The following is a 23,831-nucleotide window of genomic DNA, read 5'->3' as shown; positions in this document are numbered from 1 at the left end:
CCTGAGTATGGGGATACCACATGTGTGGGACTTTTTGGGAGCCTAGCCACGTACGGGGCCCCGAAAACCAATCACTGCCTTCAAAGGGTGTACATTTTTGATTTCACACTTCACTGCCTATCACAGTTTCGAAGGCCATGGAATGCCCAGGTGGCACAAAACCCCCCCAAATGACCCCATTTTGGAAAGTAGACAATTTACGCCCTTAGAAAGCCTGAAGGCGGTCCTTTGTTTTTCGGGGTCCCGTACACGGCTAGGCTCCCAAAAAGTCCCACATATGTGGTATCCCCGTACTCAGGAGAAGCAACAGAATGTATTTTGGGGTGTAATATCACATATTCCCATGGCATGTTTGAGCAATATATCGTTTAGTGACAACTTTGTGCAAAAAAAAAAAAAAAAAAATTTGTCTCTTTCCCGCAACTTGTGTCACAATATAAAATATTCCATGGACTCGACATGACTCTCAGCAAATAGCTTGGGGTGTCTACTTTCCAAAATGGGGTAATTTGGGGGGGTTTTGAACTGTCCTGGCATTTTATGCACAACATTTAGAAGCTTATGTCACACATCACCCACTCTTCTAACCACTTGAAGACAAAGCCCTTTCTGACACTTTTTGTTTACATGAAAAAAAATTTTTTTTTTTGCAGGAAAATTACTTTGAACCCCCAAACATTATATATTTTTTTAAAGCAAATGCCCTACAGATTAAAATGGTGGGTGTTTCATTTTTTTTTTCACACAGTATTTGCGCAGCGATTTTTCAAACGCATTTTTTGAGGAAAAAACACGCTTTTTTAAATTTGAATGTACTAAAACACACTATATTGCCCAAATGTTTGATGAAATAAAAAAGATGATCTTAGGCCGAGTACATGGATACCAAAAATGACATGCTTAAAAATTGCGCACAAACGTGCAGTGGCGACAAACTAAATACCGTTTTAAAAGCCTTTAAAAGCCTTTACAGGTTACCACTTTAGATTTACAGAGGAGGTCTACTGCTAAAATTACTGCCCTCGATCTGACGTTCGCGGTGACACCTCACATGCATGGTGCAATTGCTGTTTACATTTGACGCCAGACCGACGCTTGCGTTCGCCTTCGCGCAAGAACAGGGGGGGGCAGGGGTGCTTTTTTTTTTTTTGCTTTTTTATCTTATTTTTAAACTGTTCCTTTCTTTTTATTTTTTTTTTAATCATTTTTATTGTTATCTCAGGGAATGTAAATATCCCCTATGATCGCAATAGATAGTGACAGGTACTCTTTTTTTGAAAAAATTGGGGTCTATTAGACCCTAGATCTCTCCTCTGCCCTCAAAGCATCTGACCACACCAAGATCGGTGTGATAAAATGCTTTCCCAATTTCCCAATGGCGCTGTTTACATCCGGCGAAATCTAAATCATGACATGCTCATAGCTTCCGGTTTCTTAGGCCATAGAGATGTTTAGAGCGACTCTGGTCTCTGATCAGCTCTATGGTCAGCTGGCTGAATCACCGGCTGCATTCTCAGGTTCCCTGTTGAGACAGGAGAGCCAGAGAAAAACACGGAAGATGGTGGGGGGGGAGGCATTCCCTTCTACTGCTGGTAAAAGCAGTCTAGAGGCTAATTAGCCACTAGGATTGCTTTTACATGAAAGCCGACCGCTGGCTGAAAAGAATGATACCAAGATGATACCTAAACCTGCAGGCATCATTCTGGTATAACCACTCAAAGTCGTGAATGGTGTACCTGAAGACAAAAAAATGGTTAACAATAAAGCACAGTAAACGGTAAAGTATAAAAAATTGCATACCTGAAAAGCAAACATGATAAAACATAATAACAATAAAACATTGCAGAATAGAATACAGTAAAAAAGAGCAGAACAATTGAGAGAGAATAGAGAGAGAGAGAACAATAAAACGACAACTATTTTTTTTAATTTTATATATATATATTTTTTTTTTTTACACTTTTTTTTGTAACTAACTTTTATAACTGTAACCAGTTCCAGGTTCGGGTCTCTCAAAATGCGATGGCATCTTGGGAGACCCTGTGAAAATGTGCCTAGTCTGTACAATGCTGTACCCTACGCTAATACTCAACTAGTGAATGGTAGCGTTCAAAACATTCACCAATGCAAAGACCAGCATTGTCAGGACAGGAGGGACAATAATAGCGGGTGTCACGCCTATATCCGCGCTTGCTGCAGACACAACATCTTTTTTGGGGGGGTTCGTTGGGTAGGGGGTACTCGGGAGGACATAAAGAAAATGCCTCTCATGCAGCCGACTGCATTTGGTTGGGGATGTGAATGGGGGAAGTACGGGCGCTGCAGAAGTGGTGGGTTCCCAATTAGGATTGGCGAATGCAGCAGGAAGGGCACTATGGGCCTGTGTTTGTCTTCTTGGTGGCAGCGGGACACTACTTGTGCTTGCCACCTCACCAGCTTGAACTGCACTTATGGGACTCGCCACGTCACCAAGTCTTACTGCAGTGCTGGTTTGATTATGACCGGGGTGTACTAGGCCGCTGGTGCTTGCCAGTTCACCAAAACGCTACCAAAAAAACTGTTAGCGATCGCAGGGATCAGGCCTGACTGCGAACGCTGCAGTTATGCGTTTAGTGTTTTGTAAGTGACAGTGATCGATCGATACTGCACTTGGGTGGGCTGGGCTGGGCCGGGCGGAGGGGCAAAACGCAGGTGCTAGCAGGTATCTGGGCTGATCCCGCTAACACTGCGGTTTTGGGAACCCTAAACTGCTGGGGACGCTAGTAATAGATCTGATCGGATCAGATATTGATACGTTCAGATACTATACCACTAAGGGAGGCATATGCTGCGTGCGTGGGTGTTAGCGGTACTGGCGCTAACCTGACGCTGCCTGGGGCTGGTGCTTGCCAGTTCACCAAAATGCTACCAAAAAAACTGTTAGCGATCGCAGGGATCAGGCCTGACTCTGCGAACGCTGCAGTTATGTGTTTAGTGTTTTGTAAGTGACAGTGATCGATCGATACTGCACTTGGGTGGGCTGGGCGGAGGGGCAAAACGCAGGTGCTAGCAGGTATCTAGGATGATCCCACTAACACTGCGTTTTTGGGAACCCTAAACTGCTGGGGACGCTAGTATAGATCTAATCGGATCAGATATTGATCCGATCAGATACTATACCACTAAGGGAGGTGTACGGTGCGTGCGTGGGTGTTAGCGGTACTGGCGCTAACCTGACGCTGCTTGGGGCTGGTGCTTGCCAGTTCACCAAAATGCTACAAAAAAAACTGTTAGCGATCGCAGGGATCAGGCCTGACTCTGCGAACGCTGCAGTTATGCGTTTAGTGTTTTGTAAGTGACAGTGATCGATCGATACTGCACTTGGGTGGGCCGGGCTGGGCTTGGCGGAGGGGCAAAACGCAGGTGCTAGCAGGTATCTGGGCTGATCCCGCTAACACTGCGTTTTTGGAAACCCTAAACTGCTGGGGACGCTAGTATAGATCTGATCGGATCAGATATTGATCCGTACAGATACTATACCACTAAGGGAGGCGTATGCTGTGTGCGTGTGTGTTAGCGGTACTGGCGCTAATCTGACGCTGCCTGGGGCGACGAATATCACCGCCGGGCGATCAGGGGGCTAAACCTTTATTCGGTAATAAACGGCGGGTGCCCTGACACTATAAAAAATAAATGAACTAACCAGCGTCACCCGTAACAGTTATACGGTGATCAGTGGTGAAAGGGTTAACTAGGGGGCAATCAAGGGGTTAAAACATTTATTAGGTAGTATATGGGGGTCCCTGTCGCTATAAAACGCTGACGGCGAACCTAAATATTTACTTCCCTAACTGTCGTCACCAGTGACACTAATACAGCGATCAGAAAAATGATCGCTTAGCGACACTGGTGACGGGGGGTGATCAAGGGGTTAAAACTTTATTAGGGGGGGTTAGGGGGGTACCCTAGACCTAAAGGGGGCTAACAGTAACTGCCCTAACACACTAACTGTCACAAACTGACACCATGCAGTAATCAGAAAAAAAAAAAACTGCTTGGTGTCAGTGTGACGGGGGGGGGGGGTGATTGGGGGGTAAAGGGGGGTGTTTTGTGTGCCTGGCATGTTCTACTGTGTGTGTGTGTAGTGTTACACTCACAGTGCAGTCTTCTCTCCTCGGCGCCGGAACGGAAACTGCCGAGCCGAGGAGAGATGACATCATTTCCTTTGCTGCTGTTTAGCATACAGCAGCAGAGGAATGATTTGATTGGCCGGCGGCGATCGCGAGGGGGGGGGCCACGAACGGATGGTCTCCCCCTCATCTCCGATCGCCGCTGGTCAGAAACGAACCACCTCGGGCACGGGGGGGGGGGGGGTCCGGTAGGACCCCCCGCCCGTGGGAGGCAGATCACGTATATGTACGTGATTCTGCCTGCCCGTGCCACCTTGCCAACGTACATCGGCGTGAGGCGGTCCTTAAGTGGTTAAACCCCCTTCCTAACCAGACCAATTTTCAGCTTTCGGTGCTCTCACATTTTGAATGACAATTACTCAGTCATGCAACACTGTACCCATATGAAATTTTTGTCCTTTTTTTCACATAAATAGAGCTTTCTTTTGGTGGTATTTAATCACCGTTGGGTTTTTTATTTTTTGCGCTATAAAAGAAAAAAGACTGAAAATTCGGTAAAAAAATGAAATTTTTTTTGTTTCTGTTATAAAATTTAGCAAATTAGTAATTTTTCTTCGTAAATTTTGGCCACAATTTATACTGCTACATATCTTTGGTAAAAATAACTACAAATTGTGTATATTATTTGGTCTTTGTGAAAGTTATAGAGTCCAAAAACTATGGTGCCAATATCTGAAAATTGATCACACCTGAATTACTGACGGCCTATCTAATTTCTTGAGACCCCAACATGCCAGAAAAGTACAAATACCCCCCAAATGACCCCTTTTTGGAAAGAAGATATTCCAAGGTATTTAGAAAGATGCATGGTGAGTTTTGTGAAGTTGTCATTTTTTCCCACAATTCTTTGCAAAATCAAGATTTTTTTTTAAATTTCTTTTCACAAAATTGTCATATTAGCAGGTTATTTCTCACACAACGCATATGCATACCACAAATTACACCCCAAAACACATTCTGCTATTACACCTCAGTATGGCGATACCACATGTGTGAGACTTTTACACAGCGTGGCCACATTTTGAGGCCCAACATGCAGGGAGCACCTCCAGGCGTTCTGGAGCACCCAGGCCAATTCTGACTTTTCTTTCCTACATGTAAAAATCATCATATATTTGCTAGAAAATTACATAGACCCCCAAAACATTATATATGTTTTTTTAGCAAAGACCCTAGAGAATACAATGGCAGTTGTTGGAACTTTTTATCTCGCACGGTATTTGCGCAGCAATTTTTTGAACGCTTTTTTTTGGGGGAAAAAAAACAGTTTTGTGCTTTAAAAAAAACAAAACCATAAAGTTGGCCCAATGTTTTTGCATAATGTGAAAGATGAAGTTACGCTGAGTAAATAGATACCTAACATGTCACCCTTCAAAATTGCACACGCTCGTGGAATGGCGCCAAGCTTCGCTACTTAAAAATCCCCATAGGCGACGCTTTAAAATTTTTTACTGGTTACATGTTTTAAGTTACAGAGGAGGTCTAGGGCCAAAATTATTGCTCTTGCTCTTCGCACCGATACCTCACATGTGTGGTTTGAACACCGTTTTCATATGTGGGCGGGACTTGCATGTGCATTCGCTTCTGCATGCGAGCACACGGACAGGGGTGCTTTAAAAAAATGTTTTTTCTTTTTATTGTTCATTTTACTTTATTTTAGTTTGACACTTTTTTCCCAAAAAACATTTTTTGATCACTTTTATTCCTATTACAAGGAATGTAAACATCCCTTGTAATAGGAATATGGCATGACAGGTCCTCTTTACAGTGAGATATGGGGTCAATAAGACCCCACATCTCACCTCTAGGCTGGAAAGCCTGAAATAAAAAAAAAAAACGATCCTGGCTTCGATCATAGCGGTGAGTCGGTAGAAGTACCGGAGGGCGGCGGGAAGGGGGGGACGTCCCCTCTCGTCTCGCATAAGAACGATCAAGCAGTGGAACAGCCGCTATGATCATTCTTATGGTGTTGGGAATCGCCGGCTGAAAAAGCTGATATCTGAATGATGCCTATAGCTGCACCCATCATTCAGATATCCCGGCACAAAGTCAAGGACGTCATATGACGGCGGGCGGGCAGTGGTTAAAACACTTTTTTTTTTTTTTTTTTTTTTTAACACAAAGTTGTCCATTTATACAATATTTCTAACACATAGCATGTACATACTAAAAATAACACCCCAAAATAGATTCTCCTCCTCCTGAGTACGGCGATACCACATGTGTGAGACTTCCACAGCCTGGCCAGAGTATAGCCGAGTATAGCAGGGTATTGCAGAGTATGACTGGGTATTGCGAGGTGTTGCAGAGTAGTGCGGAGTATTGCTGGGTATTGTAGAGTAGTGCAGGGTATTGCAGGGTAGTGCTGGGTATTGCAGGGTAGTGCTGGGTATTGCAGGGTAGTGCTGGGTATTGCATGGCATTAGAGTATGGAGGAATGGCTGAGCATGGATGGATGGATCCATGGATGTGACTGTATTTGTCACTGCAAAAAATTGCGTTTGGGTACGACGTCGCATGACTGCGAAATTGTCAGTTAAAGCGACGCAGTGCCATATTGCAAAAAATGGCCTGATCAGGGAGTGGGTAAATCCTTCCAGGGCTGAAGTGATTAAAATGCAAATCAACTTGTAAAACTTTTTTGAAATGCGTCTGGATTTTTTTGTTATTCTGTCTCTTGCTGTTAAAATAAACCTACCATTAAATTTATAGACTGATGATTTCTTTTTAAGTGGGTAAACGTACAAAATCAGCAGGGGATCAAATACTTTTTTCCCCTCACTATATATGGAGCTCTAAAATGTTGTTTGATATTTATAATTTACGGTAATTTGAATTGCTGTTCTGAAACTGTTTTTTTTTAGTCATGTGACCAGCACAGCACCAATCGTTGCTGGCCAGACACAGACTTGGGTACTGCAGACGTGCTCTGCTGATGTAGAGAGCATACATAGCAGAGTAATAGCAGTCCCTCCTAAAGATCTTTACCTGCAGATGCCAAAGAACAGGGATACATCATGTCACCACACTGCAGTAATAAGTTACTTAGAGGATTATTTTAAAAAACAAACTAAATACAGTGGCATGGTGTATATGATTTAGGTGAATGAATTTTGCCAGTTAACACTTCTCTGTTTAGTATTGCTTTAAGATAACAGAGTAACACATTGATTGTTTTTCTGAGGGACAGTCTAGGCTTTCTTTTGTCAATATTGTACTGCCTTATTTCCAATTCTGAATAATCTCTTTTTATGTGACAATGGTGAGAATAAACAAAAATTGGAATAAAAAAGCGGAAAAATAGCTGAGAGAAGGAGGAAATTGGTTAATTAGGGCTGATGAAGGCTAAGTAAGGTTTTTTCAGAAGAGTGAGTGACTATATGGAACCAGAATGCAGAAGGCAAGCCAAGAGAGGCAGTGTGATGTTTGGGCAATGTTCTGCTGTGAAACTTGGGTCCTGTCATTCATGTGGATGATATTTTGGCATGTACCACTACCACCTACCTAAACATTGTTGCTTACCAAGCACACTGCTTTGTGGAAGACGTATTCCCTGATGGTAATGGCCACTTTCAGCAGGGTAAAGCAGGCGCTTGGCCATTATCACAAATAGCAGGAGGGGACATCCGGGTCTCCTCGAGTGACCAGCTGGCACGTCCGCTGGCAGGCCAAAGTCCCGAAACAAAGCCGGAATTGGCTTAGATCGGGTTTCCGATGTAACCCAGAAGCGGTCACGACGTCACTTCAAGTTTACTCGCCAGCCAAAGGCGCCGATTTTGAAAAGTCCAAAGTATTCAAAAATGCAGATGTTGGTGTTTTGAATACTATACTTTGGAGTGCAGAGGAGGGGTTTGGAGTCTTAGACCCCAGATCTCTCCATAAAGAGTACCTGTCACTGCCTATTACTTTCACAAGGGATGTTTACATTCCTTGTGACAGCATTAAAAGTGATCAGAATTTTTTATTTTTTTTTAAGACACAGGGTAAAACTAAAAAAAGAAACAAAAAATTTTAAAGCGCCCCCGTGTACTCGCGCGCCAAAGAAAAAGCATACATAAGTGGCTCCCGCATATGTAAACTGTGTTCAAATCACACATTTGAGGTATCGCTACGATCATTAGAGCAAGAGCAATAATTCTAGCAAAAGACCTCCTCTGTAACTCTAAACAGATAACCACTAAAACTTTTTAAAATGTTGCCTATGGAGATTTTTATGTGCCGTAGTTTGTCACCATTCCACGAGTGTGTGCAAGCGTGACATGTTGGGTATTTACAAGGGAGATATTTGCCAGCACACCATGGATCAACATAGAAGCGTCCAAATGGATTGTTTATTGTATGATAACATCACAAGAAGAGTGCAACGTTTCAGAGTCACGCAGAACCCCTTCATCAGGCATGTGATGTTAGGAATCTATTTACGCAGTGTAACATCATCTTTCACAATATACAAAAAAATTTGACTAACTTTACTGTTGCGTTTTTTTTAATTCAGTGAATTGTATTTTTTCCAAAAATTTGCGTTTGAAAGACCGATGAGCAATTACCGAGTGACACAAAATATTGCAACGACCGCCATTTTATTCTTCACGGTCTCTGCTAAGAAACTATATATAAAGTTTGGGGGTTCAAAGTCATTTTCTAGCTAAAATTACTGATTTTAACTTGTAAACAAGAAGTGTCAGAAATGGACCTGGTCTTGAAGTGGTTAACTCCTGTCCCAGAAATGCAACAAAAATTTTGAGAAATCTCCCAAACTGAGGGGAGTTCCCATCTTAGGCAGGTGTACCCAAAACAGGTGACACAGACAGCAGGAAAAACTTGACACAAGGTCTAAACCTTTCCCACTCAAAAAAAAAAAAAAAAAAGGCTTTACCTTGAGATAAATTTTAATAGTCATACAGTAGCTGCCTGGCATGAAGGAAAAGTCAGGCCCCCTACTCCTCTGAGCTGCCAGCCATGGCGTTTTGCATTTGTCCCTCGCTGACTTTTGCTGGGCTGCAGTTCAGTAGAACCTGTTTAGCATATACTGGATATTCATTGCATCATTGTTTCTAATGTGTACACTTATGTTTAACAATAGCAGCATTTGACGTTGCTTTAGTTTAGTGACAGGAGCTCTTGGAGGCACTCCAGATGGGACTTTTGCTTTAGGGAATTTTTTACCTGGCAGCTGGGAAAAACAATGTACTCTCTAAAAGAAGTTTTGTTTTCAATTCACTTAGAATGTGGACTTGTAACAGTTTGGGACCAGAGAATCCCATTCATCGTGTTGCTGCTGCAATCCACTCTGTGTATCCGTGGATCGTTTCCCCCCCTCCACCCACCTTCTGCTCTCCTTCTAAATAGACACATTGCGCAATAAGAATCCTGACATCTTTTATCCTTTGGCAACAACAGCCGCCTTGCAGTGAGAGGTTAACCCTTTTCTATTCAGAGAAGAATTTTGTAAGATTTATTTTTTTTTTGTATGCTCGGAATCAACTCCGAAATCCTTAGTATTTATATGTAGAATATTTAGAATATGTATCTAAATGTGATTGCAATCTTTGGTTTATATACAGTGGGGCAAAAAAGTATTTAGTCAGCCACCAATTGTGCAAGTTCTCCCACTTAAAAAGATGAGAGAGGCCTGTAATTGTCATCATAGGTATACCTCAACTATGAGAGACAAAATGTGGAAACAAATCCAGACAATCACATTGTCTGATTTTTGAAAGAATTTATTTGCAAATTATGGTGGAAAATAAGTATCTGGTCACCTACAAACAAGCAAGATTTCTGGCTCTCACAGACCTGTATCTTCTTCTTTAAGAGGCTCCTCTGTCCTCCACTCATTACCTGTATTAATGGCACCTGTTAGAACTTATCAGTATAAAAGACACCTGTCCACAACCTTAAACAGTCACACTCCAAACTCCACTATGGTGAAGACCAAAGAGCTGTCGACGGACACCAGAAACAAAATTGTAGACCTGCACCAGGCTGGGAGGACTGAATCTGCAAAAGGGAAGCAGCTTGGTGTGAAGAAATCAACTGTGGGAGCAATAATTAGAAAATGGAAGACATACAAGACCACTAATAACCTCCCTCGATCTGGGGCTCTGCGCAAGATCTCACCCCGTGGGGTCAAAATGATCACAAGAACGGTGAGCAAAAATCCCAGAACCACACGGGGGGACCTAGTAAATGACCTGCGGAGAGCTGGGACCAACGTAACAAAGGCATCGGTAACACACTACGCCGCCAGGGACTCAGATCCTGCAGTGCCAAACGTGTTCCCCTGCTTAAGCCAGTACATGTCCGGGCCCGTCTGAGGTTTGCTAGAGAGCATTTGGATGATCCAGAAGAGGATTGGGAGAATGTCATATGGTCAGATGAAACCAAAGAACTGTTTGGTAGAAACAGAACTCGTCCTGTTTGGAGGAGAGAGAATGCTGAGTTGCAACCAAAGAACACCATACCTACTGTGAAGCATGGGGGTGGCAACATCATGCTTTGGGGCTGTTTCTCTGCAAAGGGAACAGGATGACTGATCCGTGTACATGAAAGAATGAATGGGGCCATGTATCCTGAGATTTTGAGTGCAAACCTCCTCCCTTCAGCAAGGGCATTGAAGATGTAACATGGCTGGGTCTTTCAGCATGACAATGATTCCAAACACACCGCCCGAGCAACGAAGGAGTGGCTTCCTAAGAAGCATTTCAAGGTCCTGGAGTGGCCTAGCCAGTCTCTAGATCTCAACCCCATAGAAAACCTTTGGAGGGAGTTAAAAGTCCGTGTTGCCCAGAGACAGCCCCAAAACATCACTGGTCTAGAGGAGATCTGCATGGAAGAATGGGCCAACATACCAGCAGCAGTGTGTGACAACCTTGTGAAGACTTACAGAAAACGTTTTGACCTCTGTCATCTGCTAGTACATCTAACATCTAAGAGTGAGTGGTCTGTGTGCGCACTGCATAAGCGGAGCAGACATGGACGATGGGCAGGCAAACTCCTAGCATGTGAAGGGGGTCTTCTACCTCCGAGAGAACTGTCATTCGAGGAGAGGCCAGTGACATGACTTTGATGGGTCATGTTACCAGGCTCTCTTTTTTTCCAGAACTTTTTATTCATTTTTATCTGACTCCACTTGCTTTAAAGTTCAGCTGCACATCATTGCTCTGAAATGACATCCTGAAAATAACATTGGTTGGCCATGTCTATATTATGTGTCATCAGTGCTGCACAACTGCACCACAGTTGGCAACCCATAGCAGGAAGTGAATTGCTAGGATCACATCAGAATTATTAGTAGATTTTGAGATACATAGGCAATTAAAGTTACAAGCACGTTTTCCCGTAAAGTTAAACTTGACCCTGTCATCTCCCACTGCAATCCTCCCATTGACCTGTGATTTGAGTGGTAGCCAACAAGAAGACCAATAGGAAGACCCAAGTAAATACAATTTGTAAAATGTAGCTGCCAGAAAGTAATCTCCACTTTGTTTAAACCATGTGATGGATCCAGAGGACTGGACTGCCATTGTGTGCGTGTGTCTTGTAAAAATCGTCTGTAATTTTAATATAACCGTCTCATTTTTTCTATGCCCCGTTAGCCAATCTCTATTTGTGGCATGTTTTGGTTGCTCCATCTTGTGTAGCTTACTTGCTCAGCTGCATTTTTTTTCCTTTTGTCCATCTGCTTCCTTTACCACTGTATACTTTTACAGGCATACCCCACTTTTAAGTACACAGTGGGGTTTATTTACTAAAGCTGGAAAGTGCAAAATAAGGCTCACTTCTGCATAGAAACCAATGAGCTTCCAGGTTTTTTACCAAAGCTTAATTGAACAAGCTGGGGTTTGAAGCTCATTGGTTTCTATGCAGAAGTGAGCCTGATTTTGCACTTTCCAGCTTTAGTAAATAAACCCCATTGCGTACTTAAAAGTGGGGTATACCTGTATGTTATTTTCTCTTTTGCCATTCTACTTTCAGAATGCTCTGCTTGTTTTTAATTCATAGTGTGGCTTGCTTCCTAGCTGCCAAGTCTGTCCAATGCCTCCACCTTCAAATTCCCAATTTGAACACATGCATTGGGAACTGGTGGGGGCACTGTAACAGTGAACACTGCTTTTTACACATCAGTTAGCCACCATTATGTCAGGGCTGAGATACAATCTATCATTGACCCCTGTAGGTTCCGTGGTCGCATAAGTACCTTGTTCCTTGGAACGGGTACGGTCCAGAGGAACGCTCTTGGGTTTCATCCTCGGACATGCATGCTCCTGTCCTCCGTACTTTCCCCTCAAACCTAGTGCCCCTCCAAGGGGTCATTGAGGAGGGGGTACTGTCAGGGCTGGGCTCTCAGCAGCTCTCTTCTCTGTGCTCAGGCTGCTTAGCTGTTGGATAATTAAGCAATCATGGTTTCCACAGAGGCTCACCTGGTGATCATTTCCTGCTCGTCAGGCCCGCCTACAGCCAGCCCCTGGCTATTTAAACTGCCTTGTTCATGCCTTTCGTGCCTTCGCCTTGGTCAACATATCTGAAGATTTTCTGCTGTGTTCCTGTGAAAGACTTTGCCCGGCTGACATCCTTTCTGGTTCCTGACCCTGTTCTTCTGCCTCCGAATATGGTGATCTCTGGTTTCCTGATTACTGGCTTGTCTGACTACCCGCATTGGCTTCCGATCCTGGCTTATGTTTTGACTACGTTTACTTATCTGTACCATTTTTACCACTACATTAAAAGGTGTGATTTGTAGATCATCTACAGATTTGTAGCAAAATTGCCTACAGCACATAATTACATTTTATAGTGCTTTACTTATATAAGAATGTTGTCACCTCTAGGATATGTTTTACTGTTCTTTTTCCTTTAGAGGTGTTTTTATTCTGTTCTTTTACTTTTGCTTGTGACCAAGCTGTTCATTGAAAATAATAAAGGGGCCCCCACACTGGACATCTGGTCAGTTACTGGTTTCTTCAGTTTATTCAGGTGGTGCTTTTTTTTTAGTTCAATTAGTTCTAAATGAGATTATCAAATGTATGTACACATATATGTTCATACTGTATGTACATTTATTACCTTTATTTGTTTAAATCTATTTCATACCTTTTGATATTTACACATTCACGTGCATTATGACCATTGATGTAAGTTTTGAATGATGTCATATTGAATTTTTCCATTATTCATTTAGGGATTTATATTTTAGTCTTCATGAAGGATTTTTTTTTTCACCCCCAAAGTTCGTTGTATACTGTATTTCCGCTGGTTACATAGTTCAACCTGTTTGGGTGTATGTGTAGAAAATCATTTCCCATATCCCCTTATATTGTTTTCGCTCACATGCACATCCAAGAGTCTTTTAAAACTATCCAAGCTTTCTGCCACCACCACTAATTGTGGAAGAGAGTTCCACATTTCTACCTCCCTGACAGTGAAAAACCCCCTACGCATCTTAATTTTAAGCCGCTTCTCTTACAGTCTCGTCATGTGGCCCTGTGTCCTCTTATACTCCCTGGGTCTGAAAAGTTTCATACTTGCGCTTTGATCACCGTTGAGATATTTGTATATCGCTGTCAAATCTCCTCTCAAGCGTCTCTTCTCCAGGGAGAACAAATTTAGCGCTTGTAGTCATTCCTCATAATTGAGGTCCTCCAGCCCCCATATTAATTTAGTTGCCCTTCTCTGGACTCTCTCCAGCACATCATTTCTGAGGTTTGGTGACCAGAACTGGACAGAAAACTCCAGATGCAGCTGAACCATATTTTTATAAAGTGACAGAATAATCGTTTTATCTCTGGAGTAAATTCCTTTTTTTAATGCATGCTAATGTTCTGCTGGCTTTGGTAGCTGTTGCTTGACACTGCATGCTATTTCTCAATCTGTCTTCTACTAGATCCTTCTCCTTCCTGGAAGCCCCTAGGGGCTCTCCCCCTAAAGAGTAACTTGCGTTTATATTTTTAACCCCAAGTGCATTACCTTACATTTACCAATGTTAAATTTAATTTGCCATGCAGTAACCCATTCCAATAATTTATTCAGGTCCTCTTGTAAAGTTTCTATATCCTGCTGTGTTCTTGCCCTGCATATTTTTGTGTTGTCAGCAAACACCGAGATCAAGCTATTTATCCCGTCCTCTATATCATTTATAAATAAATTACAGAATTGGTCCCAGGGCAGAGCCTTGGGGTACCCTACTAACCACTCTAGACCATTCTGAGTATACATTATTTATCACAACCCTTTGGACCCCTGTAGCCAGTTTTTTATCCAGGCACCTACCCTATGATCCATGCCCACAGATCTCAGATTGTAGATTAAGCATTTGTGGGGGACTAAAAAAAATGCTTTTTGTAAAATTCAGATACACCACATCCACCGGCCCACCATTATCCAGATGGCAGCCCACTTCCTCGTAGAAGGTTAATAGGTTGGTTTGGCAAGAGCAACCTTTCGTAAACCTGTGCCGATTACTGCTAATATACGGTTTTCATCAGCAAATTCTTGGATATGGTCCCTTAGCATCCCCTCAAATAGTTTACAAACTACTACTGGTTGTTTGTATAGAGACTTTTAAGCTTATCGTTATTCGCTTCATTCCACACAGCAGAAAGAGGAAGGCCACATTTATACTGGCGATTTAGGCTAGTGTGAATTATAGCGGCAGGTATCTTCTGATTCCTGCTGCATCTCTGAGCAGTTTGGTACAGCCGCCGGCCCCATTCACTATAATGACAGGTCACCAGTGGCTGCAGCTTTTCACAGCTCTCTGCACAGCCAGTGATTACTTGCAGTGCTTTGTGCGCTGTGATTGTCTGCTCAGGTGATAAGCACCAGGGCTATGCTGCCATCTTGGTCCTCTTTAGCTGCCTATCTGTTTCGGGTACAGTCAGCCAGCTACTGATGATGTGCTGGACTTGCCCATTAGCCTTCCAATCTGCGTGCCTGATTTATACAGCCTCATCGGAGATGGGATGTTAAGTGTCCCAGGAGGCTGCAGGAACAAGTACTCATCCTTCTGGCTTAGGCCAAAATAGTGGCAGGGCTAAAGGAAGAAAAAAAAAAAAAGAGCAGATAAAAACAATTATGCTTGGGGAATGAATGTTAAAATGGAACCAACTCCTTTTAGGAGTTTCACTTTATGGCCCACAACCAGACTATGCTGTCTGGCAGGGTAAAACTATTACAGGTTTGGCTTGACACAATTGCAGATCTTTTGACACGTAAACCAGTTTGCACATACTGTATGTGTTGTAGCTGTGTTTTAGTTGCTATTATGAAGCTTACAGATGTTGTCACTGAGGTCTGTTCACACCACGTGCTTGAAAATTAATTTTGTGTCTTAAAGGAAAACCATTTGAATTTAACAATTCAGACAAGTATGCAAATCAGGAAGGCCAGGTTAATGTCAAAAGTGGCATTTTTAGCCAAGGAACTAGTAGTAAGAGAATTGCTATTTTCAAATCGAGAAGTCAGCAATGGCAGCCTCTATAGTTCTGTAGCACAGTCTTCCTTTAGAGTGACCTTGTCATAGGGTCAACAAGAAAAATGCTTCATACATACCAGTCTGTCAGCCCATTTGATCAACTTCACTCTGTAGTAAAGCTTTTGATACTCTTCCAAATCGATTCCTTGGGTTGGTGGAATAGCTAGTCACCCTGCAAGTCGCTGTGGTTCCTTCTGCTGACCCTTAGAAAAAGCAGGACACAATAGTGACATAGGGGTCATCAGAAGAAACCACAGATGGGGACATGCTGTTTAACACTCACAGAAGGTGTGGATTCAAGGTAGTGCCTGGAGCTCTGCTATAGAGTGAAGTTTTCACAAACAGGGCAATTAACAGGTATGTACAATGCTGTTTTCTTCCTTGATGGTTTTGTTGACCTTGCCCTTTATTGCAATGTATTTGTGTTGTGTTATACTGCATGCTTGTTTCTGATAATATCTCAGCCAACATTTTGCAGCATGGAAATCCTTTTGTTCATAGTTGCATAAAATATGCAGACATCATGCTTTGTGTGTATTGCCCACATACAGTCTTATGAAAAAGTAATCACACACACCATAAAAATGTTTGTTTGACTTTTTCAACATATTTGAATAAATGACACAACACTGACGTAGTGTATTCATTCTCAGTGGATGCCTAGATGTCTGAAATTAGTTTAAAAAGATTGGCAAATTATTTGAAATGTATCTAGAAACTGAAATTAATAAGAAACAATGTAAGAAAAATATCCATAAGTGATTTTTATTTCAAATGATGGCTAATTTTAATCAGGACTGGCTAATCCAGTAAATGCAGCCCAGGAGCTGGCTGATGCTAAAAGTAGTCTCCAACAACCCCAAAATTTAATTGCATTGATCTCTTGCAGCAGGTAAATCTTGCAACAGTTACTGTCAAAGCACACACACCAAAGAGATTGCACCAATTTAACCTGCATAAGACGTGCGCCAAGAAAACGGTCTTTGCCTATGTTTTATGACGAAATGTAGTAATGCTCTAATGTTGTTTTTGAGAGCAAAGACCTTTTGGAACAATGTGCTGTGGACTGATGAATCAAAGGTAAAGTTTTATGACCACAATAGTAGTAGACAAATGTGTGGAACAAACCAAACAGCATTTCAGGAGATATACCTCATATCAACTATGAAGCATGGTGCTGGAAATGTTACGATTGGGGTTGCTTTGCTGCTTCAGGGTATGGAGAGCTTGAAATCTTTGTCAACTATGAATTCTACATCATATCAAAGTGTGCTTAAAGCAGAACTTCAGTAATTTTTTCATTTTTCCATCTATTAAATCTTCTGCCCTTGTGGTTTTAACTTTGGGTAGTTTTTTTTTTTTTTCTGCCAGTAAAGACCTAATGCAGCCCACTTCCTGTTTCTTGGCTGGTAAAAAGCCTAGGCTGATGACATCATGCACAGATTTTTCTCTCACTCTCGTGAGAGTTTGGCAGCAGGGGAGGGAGATGAATCATAAGAGGACCAATGAGAGCTGCAGAGCTGGAGGTGTGCCTCTGTGTGTCTGTCTAAATCCAGGAAGTGAACAGGCGGCAGCTTCAGCTGCCCGCAGATAAAATGGCTTCAGCCAGACTCAGTGGAGGGGTCTTTCTGCAGCATATTTTGCAAGTACAGAATCACAGTATAATAAATATATATATATATATATATATATATATATATATATATATATATATATATATATATATATATATATATTATGCAAAGTGGTTGGAGGATAGCTTCAGAATGGCAAAGATGTTTTTATTACAAATTATGTGAGCAGACTGCAGTTCCTCTTTAATGAGAAAGTTTAAGCTAAACCAGTAATGGTTGTTTCGACATAATGATTTGAAGGACAAAAGCAATACGCCAAGAAATGGCTAAAAATAATAATAATGGAGAAACCGGCCACATTGCATTGGGGTTGTTTATACAGGTAGTAAAAAAAAACATCTTGTAACTGAAGGAATTTGGCATGGAGCAGTGGTAAAACATTTCACTGAAGTCTAAGAAGTTAATTTACTAAAGGCAAATGGGCTGCATTATGCAAGGGAAGTTGCCCAAGAGCTCTGTGATGAAGTACCACTTTGCAAGAAATACCCAATCACATGTATGAAGAAAAAAAAAAAACAGAATTTTTTGTTTGCACGTGACTAAAAGTTAGCATAGCTTCACCTTATTTATTAAATTTTGGGGAAAAATTCCTTGCAAAGTGCAACTTCCCTTCCAAACTTAACTGCCTATTTCCTTGTAGTAAATCAACTTCAGTGTCAGAGAATAGTGTGTAACTATGCAATACAGCTACAAGAAGCTGTTTCTTGCAAAGGGGGCAATACGAGCTTCTGAGACCAACAGTGTACACCATTAGGCTACGTTCACACCTGCGAATGAGCCTGACACTGATTACATCGAGAATCCCAGCGATTAGACCAGGTTTACACTGGTGCGACAAACGCTCCGACTTTGGGAGCTCATGTCAAATGACGTGTGAAAATCAATGTTTCCCTATGGGAGCCATCTTAACTGGTCCAACACAAGTCGGTCCGACTTTGAAAATGCTCCCTGTACTACTTTGGTCCAACTTTGATCCTACTTCAGCCCATTGACTATCATTAAAGTCGGATCGCCGTCTTGCATGATCCGACTTTGGCATGCGACTTGCGCTCTGATGATCTTGAGGGGGAACTCCGCGCCAAATTTTAAATAAAAAAACGGCATGGGTTCCTCCTCCAAGAGCATACCAGGCCCTTCGGTCTGATATAGATTTGAAGGGGAACCCCCTACACCGAAAAAGTGGCGTGGGGGTCCCCTCAAAATCCATACCAGACCTTTAGCCGAGCATGCAGCCCGGCCGGTCAGGAAAGGAGGTGGGGACGAGTGAGCACCCCCCCCCCCGAACCGTACCAGGCCGCATGCCCTCAACATGAAGGGGTGCGTGCTTTTGGGCAGGGGGGCGCCCTGCGGCCCCCACCCCAAAGCACCTTGTCCCCATGTTGATGAGGACAAGGGAGCCCCCTTTAATAAGGGGTCCCCCAGATCCCGGCCCCCCGCCCTATGTGAATGAGTATGGAGTACATCGTACCCCTACCCATTCACCTGGGGGAAAAAAGTGTCAATAAAAAAAACATACTAGGCCGGTTTTTAAAGTAATTTATTAGGCAACTCCAGGGGTCCCCTCCGACTTCTCCACTCTCTCTGGCCTCTTCTCCTGCTCTCCGGTATCTTCTGCCGGGCTCATCCTCTTCATGATGGGACGGTGACGTCATAAGAGGCGGAGTCACTGGATGACATCACCCCGTGCCTATATAAGTCATTGCGCACCGCGCACACGGCATTACAGTGGGAGAGAGCGTCGTGTCAACATCGGAAGAAGACCGGAGGGAAGAAGACGACGAAGAAGACCAGGCCAACGCTAGCAAAAGAGCAGAAGATAGCGGATGATCCCGGCCGAATATACCGGAGAGCGGGAGAAGAGGCCGGAGAGAGCGGAGTCGGAAGAGACCCCCAGAGCTGCCTAATGAATTACTTTAAAAACTGGTCTAGTGTGTTTTTTTTATTGACACTTGTTTTCCCCCAGGTGAATGGGTAGGGGTACGATGTACCCCATATTCATTCATATAGGGTGGGGGAGCCGGGATCTGGGGGCCCCCTTATTAAAGGGGGCTTCAGGATTGCGATAAGCCCCCTGCCCGCAGACCCCGACAACCAACGGCCAGGGTTGTCGGGAAGAGGCCCTTGTCTGTAACATGGGGACAAGGTGCTTTGGGGTGGGGGGGACCGCAGAGCGCCCCCCTGCCCCAAAGCACAAACCCCCTTATGTTGAGGGCATGCGGCCTGGTACGGTTCAGGAGGGGGCGCTCGCTCGTCCCCACCCCCTTTCCTGACCAGCCGGGCTCCGTGCACAGATTAGGGTCTGGTATAGGTTTTGGCGGGACCCCCATGCCGTCTTTTCGGCGTAGGGGGTTTCCCTTAAAATGCATATTAGACCGAAGGGCCTGGTATGCTCTTGGAGGGGGAACCCATGCCGTTTTTTTATTTAAAATTTGGCGTGGAGTTCCCCCTTAAGATTCATACCAAAAACAGTGCCTGGTATTGGCTGGGATCGCAGGGCAAAGTCGGATCCAAAGTAGGATGAGTGTCGTGCCGCATTATTGTAAACCCAGCCTTAGACTGTGTGCGCCCAGGGCCCATAACTCACAGGTAATTGCTGCATGAGTGATTGGGGTTTTTGAATGTAATCCGTATTGTGCGCAGGTGTGACTGTAGCCTTATTTTATCCATTATTTGTTGAATTCATGATCAAAAAGGCAAAGTTTTCCTGTGCTTTAAGTATATCACATTTTCTGTTTGCGTGGTACTTACTTTTTCACTGTACATAAAACTCATGTAATTTTTTGCAAAATGTAACAAATGCTTTCTGTAAAGCAGCTGTTGCTTGGAATAGACAGACCATAATCACATTTTGTGTCCTCCACATCTGATACCATCCATTCTGTTGGGGTTTAGGCTAGGTTCCCACTGCTGCGATGTCTGAGATTGGATGTGATTCGCACCGCACTGCAGTGCAAATCACATCCGATCTCTGTGCAATGCGATTTCAGCCATACAGGTAGAACGGCTATATTTGCATCGCATTCGGACCAACCTCGTACAGGACCCTTTTTTTGGTCCGCAGCAGAATCTCGGATCGCATGGGTGTTCACACCATGAAATCCGATTCCTGTCCGCGTTTACTGATCGCACTGCGATATGCGAACTGATTTGGGGGTGTCATTACTTTTACCTGACACTCCCAGCAGTTCGCATAGGGCAGTGTGAACTGCCGCCGGGAGACATGCGATGCGGAAACCTGCAGTAGATTTGCAGCGTTCCCGCACCGCAGCAGTGTGAACCAGCCCTTAATCTGAATATATCTATTTGGGATCACAGACAAATGTCATATTTGTTCTTGGAGGCTTTGGCATAAAGAAAAAGTATGTGGAAAGTTTTTTTTGGTTGTATTTCTCTTCTGGCAGTCAAGTGCACTTATGCCCTACTGTGACCCGGAATATTATTGAAATTCCATAGAATATCAAATAGAATACCATATTGTCAGGATCCACCCAGATGCTTGATTGGCAGCTGGCTCAGCCTTTTAGCGTGCCGCTAAAAGCCAGAGCCAGCCTGGCACTCCAGTGAACGCTGAAGGGGAAGAGCAGAGAGCGGTGACTGACGGCCACCACTCTCTGCTCTGAGCGGTGGAGAGCTGAGAATGATTGTCATGTGATTACTCAAGTCTTGAGCTTAGAGCAGGTAGGGGGAAATCAATGCTGCAGCATGAAGGTGTACATGTATGCTTTGGGGGTTTTTTTTAGAATGCCACACTTCTCCTTTAATGGCATTAGATGGATGATGTGTTTTTCTTTCATCTCCTACAGGTTTTCACTATGGCAGTGTGGATCCAGGCACAGCAGTTGCAAGGGGATGCCCTACGTCAAATGCAGGCGCTTTATGGGCAGCATTTTCCTATAGAAGTGCGACATTACCTGTCACAGTGGATAGAGGCACAATCATGGTATGTATATAGTGTCCTGCTGATTGCTAGTAACATATAAATAATGCTTACTTTATCATTGAACAGTCTTCCTGTCAATTACCCACTAATCATGAAATTAAATACAGCAAGTTCACATATTCAAAATGAAAGCCTAAAGGCTCGTACACACGATCTGATTGTTGGCCAACCGAGCTTCTGATTTTTGTCCAAAGGGCGTGTGCCAGGAATTTGTCTTGCATACTAACGGTACACAATTGTCGGCCAACAAACACGAACGTAGTGATGACGTACTACGAGGAATTTCAGCTCTTGAGCGCCACCCTTTGGGCTCCTTCTGCTAATTTCGTGTTTGGTGAGCATTGATTCCGAGCATGCGTGTTTTTTCAACTTTTGTGTGACGGATTTGTGTACTAACGATATGAAAATCTGACAACAGACCATTGTCCACCGAAAATTTACTAGCCTGCCATCCAACATGTGTTGGCCCAAAGTTGGACAACAATTGTCAGAAGGAGCGTACTAATGGTCAGATTTTAGGCCAACAGTCTGTCAACAGACAACAATCTGATCGTGTGTCCGAGGCTTAACTCCAGGCATAAGCATTTTTCTTTTAGTATTTTAGTATTGAACGTGTGAAAGGGATTGGTCCCTCTGTCAGATTTGTATTGCTATTTGTTTTCCCTTTGGGAAGATATTCCATCCACCCCTCCCTCCCCCCCCCCCCCCCCCCCCGTAATAAAACCTAACTGTGGTTCTCACTCTTCTACCGTCAGGTCCATAAATATTGGGACATTGACACAATGCTAATCTTTTTGGCTCTATACACCACCACAATGGAATTGAAAAGAAACGAACAAGATGTGCTTTAACTGCAGACTTTCAGCTTTAATTTGAGTGTATTTACATCCAAATCAGGTGAACGGTGTAGAAATTACAACAGTTTGTATATGTGCCTCCCACTTTATAAGGGACCAAAAGTAATGGGACAATTGGCTGCTCAGCTGTTCCATGGCCAGGTGAACGGTGTAGAAATTACAACAGTTTGTATATGTGCCTCCCACTTTATAAGGGACCAAAAGTAATGGGACAATTGGCTGCTCAGCTGTTCCATGGCCAGGTGTGTGTTATTCCCTCATTATCTCATTTACAAGGAGCAGATAAAAGGTCCAGAGTTCATTTGAAGTGTGCTATTTGCATTTGGAATCTGTTGCTGTCAACTCTCAATATGGGATCCAAAGAGCTGTCACTATCTGTGAAGCAAGCCATCATTAGGCTGAAAAAACAAAACAAACCCATCAGAGAGATAGCAAAAACATTAGGTGTGGCCAAATCAACTGTTTGGAACATCCTCAAAAAGAAAGAATGCACCTGTGAGCTCAGCAACACCAAAAGACCCAGAAGACCACAGAAAACAACTGTGGTGGATGACCAAAGAATTTTTTCCCTGGTGAAGAAAACACCCTTCAGAACAGTTGGCCAGATAAAGAACACTCTCCAGGAAGTAGGTGTAAGTCAACAGTCAAGAGAAGACTTCACCAGAGTGAATACAGAGGGTTCACCACAAGATGTAAACCATTGGTGAGCCTCAAAAACAGGAAGGCCAGATTAGAGTTTGCCAAACTAAAAAAGCCTTCACATTTCTGGTACAACATCCTATGGACAGATAAGACCAAGATCAACTTGTACCAGAGTGATGGAAGAGAAGGGTATGGAGAAGGAAAGGAACTGCTCATGATCCAAAGCATACCACCTCATCAGTGAAGCATGGTGGTGGAAGTGTCATGGCGTGAGCATGTATGGCTGCCAATGGAACTGGTTCTCTTGAATTTATTGATGATGTGACTGCTGACAAAAGCAGCAGAATGAATTCTGAAGTGTTTCGGGCAATATTATCTGCTCATATTCAGCAAAATGCTTCAGAACTCATTGGACGGCGCTTCACAGTGCAGATGGACAATGACCCGAAGCATACTGCGAAAGCAACCAAAGAGTTTAAGGGAAAGAAGTGGAATGTTATGCAATGGCCAAGTCAATCGCCTGACCTGAATCCAATTGAACATGCATTTCACTTGCTGAAGACAAAACTGAAGGGAAAATGCCCCAAGAATAAACAGGAACTGAAGACAGTTGCAGTAGAGGCCTGGCAGAGCATCACCAGGGATGAAACCCAGCGTCTGGTGATGTCTATGCGTTCCAGACTTCAGACTGTAATTAACTGCAAAGATTTTGCAACCAAGTATTAAAAAGTGAAAGTTTGATGGATGATTGTTAATCTGTCCCATTACTTTTGGTCCCTTAAAAAGTGGGGAGCACATATACAAACTGTTGTAATTCCTACACCATTCACCTGATTTGGATATAAATACCCTCAAATTAAAGCTGAAAGTCTGCAGTTAAAGCACATCTTGTTCGTTTCATTTCAAATCCATTGTGGTGGTGTATAGAGCCAAAAAGATTAGAATTGTGTAGATGTCCCAATATTTATGGACCTGACTGTAACTCTAGTCTTTTGTAGCTGTCTGTCACTTCCTTCTGTACTGAAGTCCACACAGGAAATGGGAAGGATCTCCTCGATAGGGACAGAGCAACAAAACCCAACAGAGGTTCTAACCCTTCTACATCCTGTTTGAAAA

General features: G+C 43.2%; 1 protein-coding gene across 3 annotated transcripts in view; it reads left to right on the top strand.

The window, feature by feature from the left end:
* Positions 1–23,831, top strand: part of LOC141113182 (signal transducer and activator of transcription 5B) — a 579,035-nt gene that overhangs the window by 397,267 nt on the left and 157,937 nt on the right. For all 3 annotated transcript variants that reach the window (XM_073606118.1, XM_073606117.1, XM_073606119.1), the window contains one exon: positions 21,080–21,216. In XM_073606118.1, coding sequence (XP_073462219.1) covers positions 21,089–21,216 — 128 coding nt within the window. In that variant the 5' untranslated portion in view covers positions 21,080–21,088. The remainder of the gene's footprint in view (positions 1–21,079; positions 21,217–23,831) is intronic.

Source organism: Aquarana catesbeiana, linkage group LG12 (genome assembly GCF_042186555.1).
Source record: "Aquarana catesbeiana isolate 2022-GZ linkage group LG12, ASM4218655v1, whole genome shotgun sequence".
Classification (NCBI taxonomy): Eukaryota; Metazoa; Chordata; class Amphibia; order Anura; family Ranidae; genus Aquarana; species Aquarana catesbeiana.
This window is presented reverse-complemented; position numbering and strand designations above follow the sequence as displayed.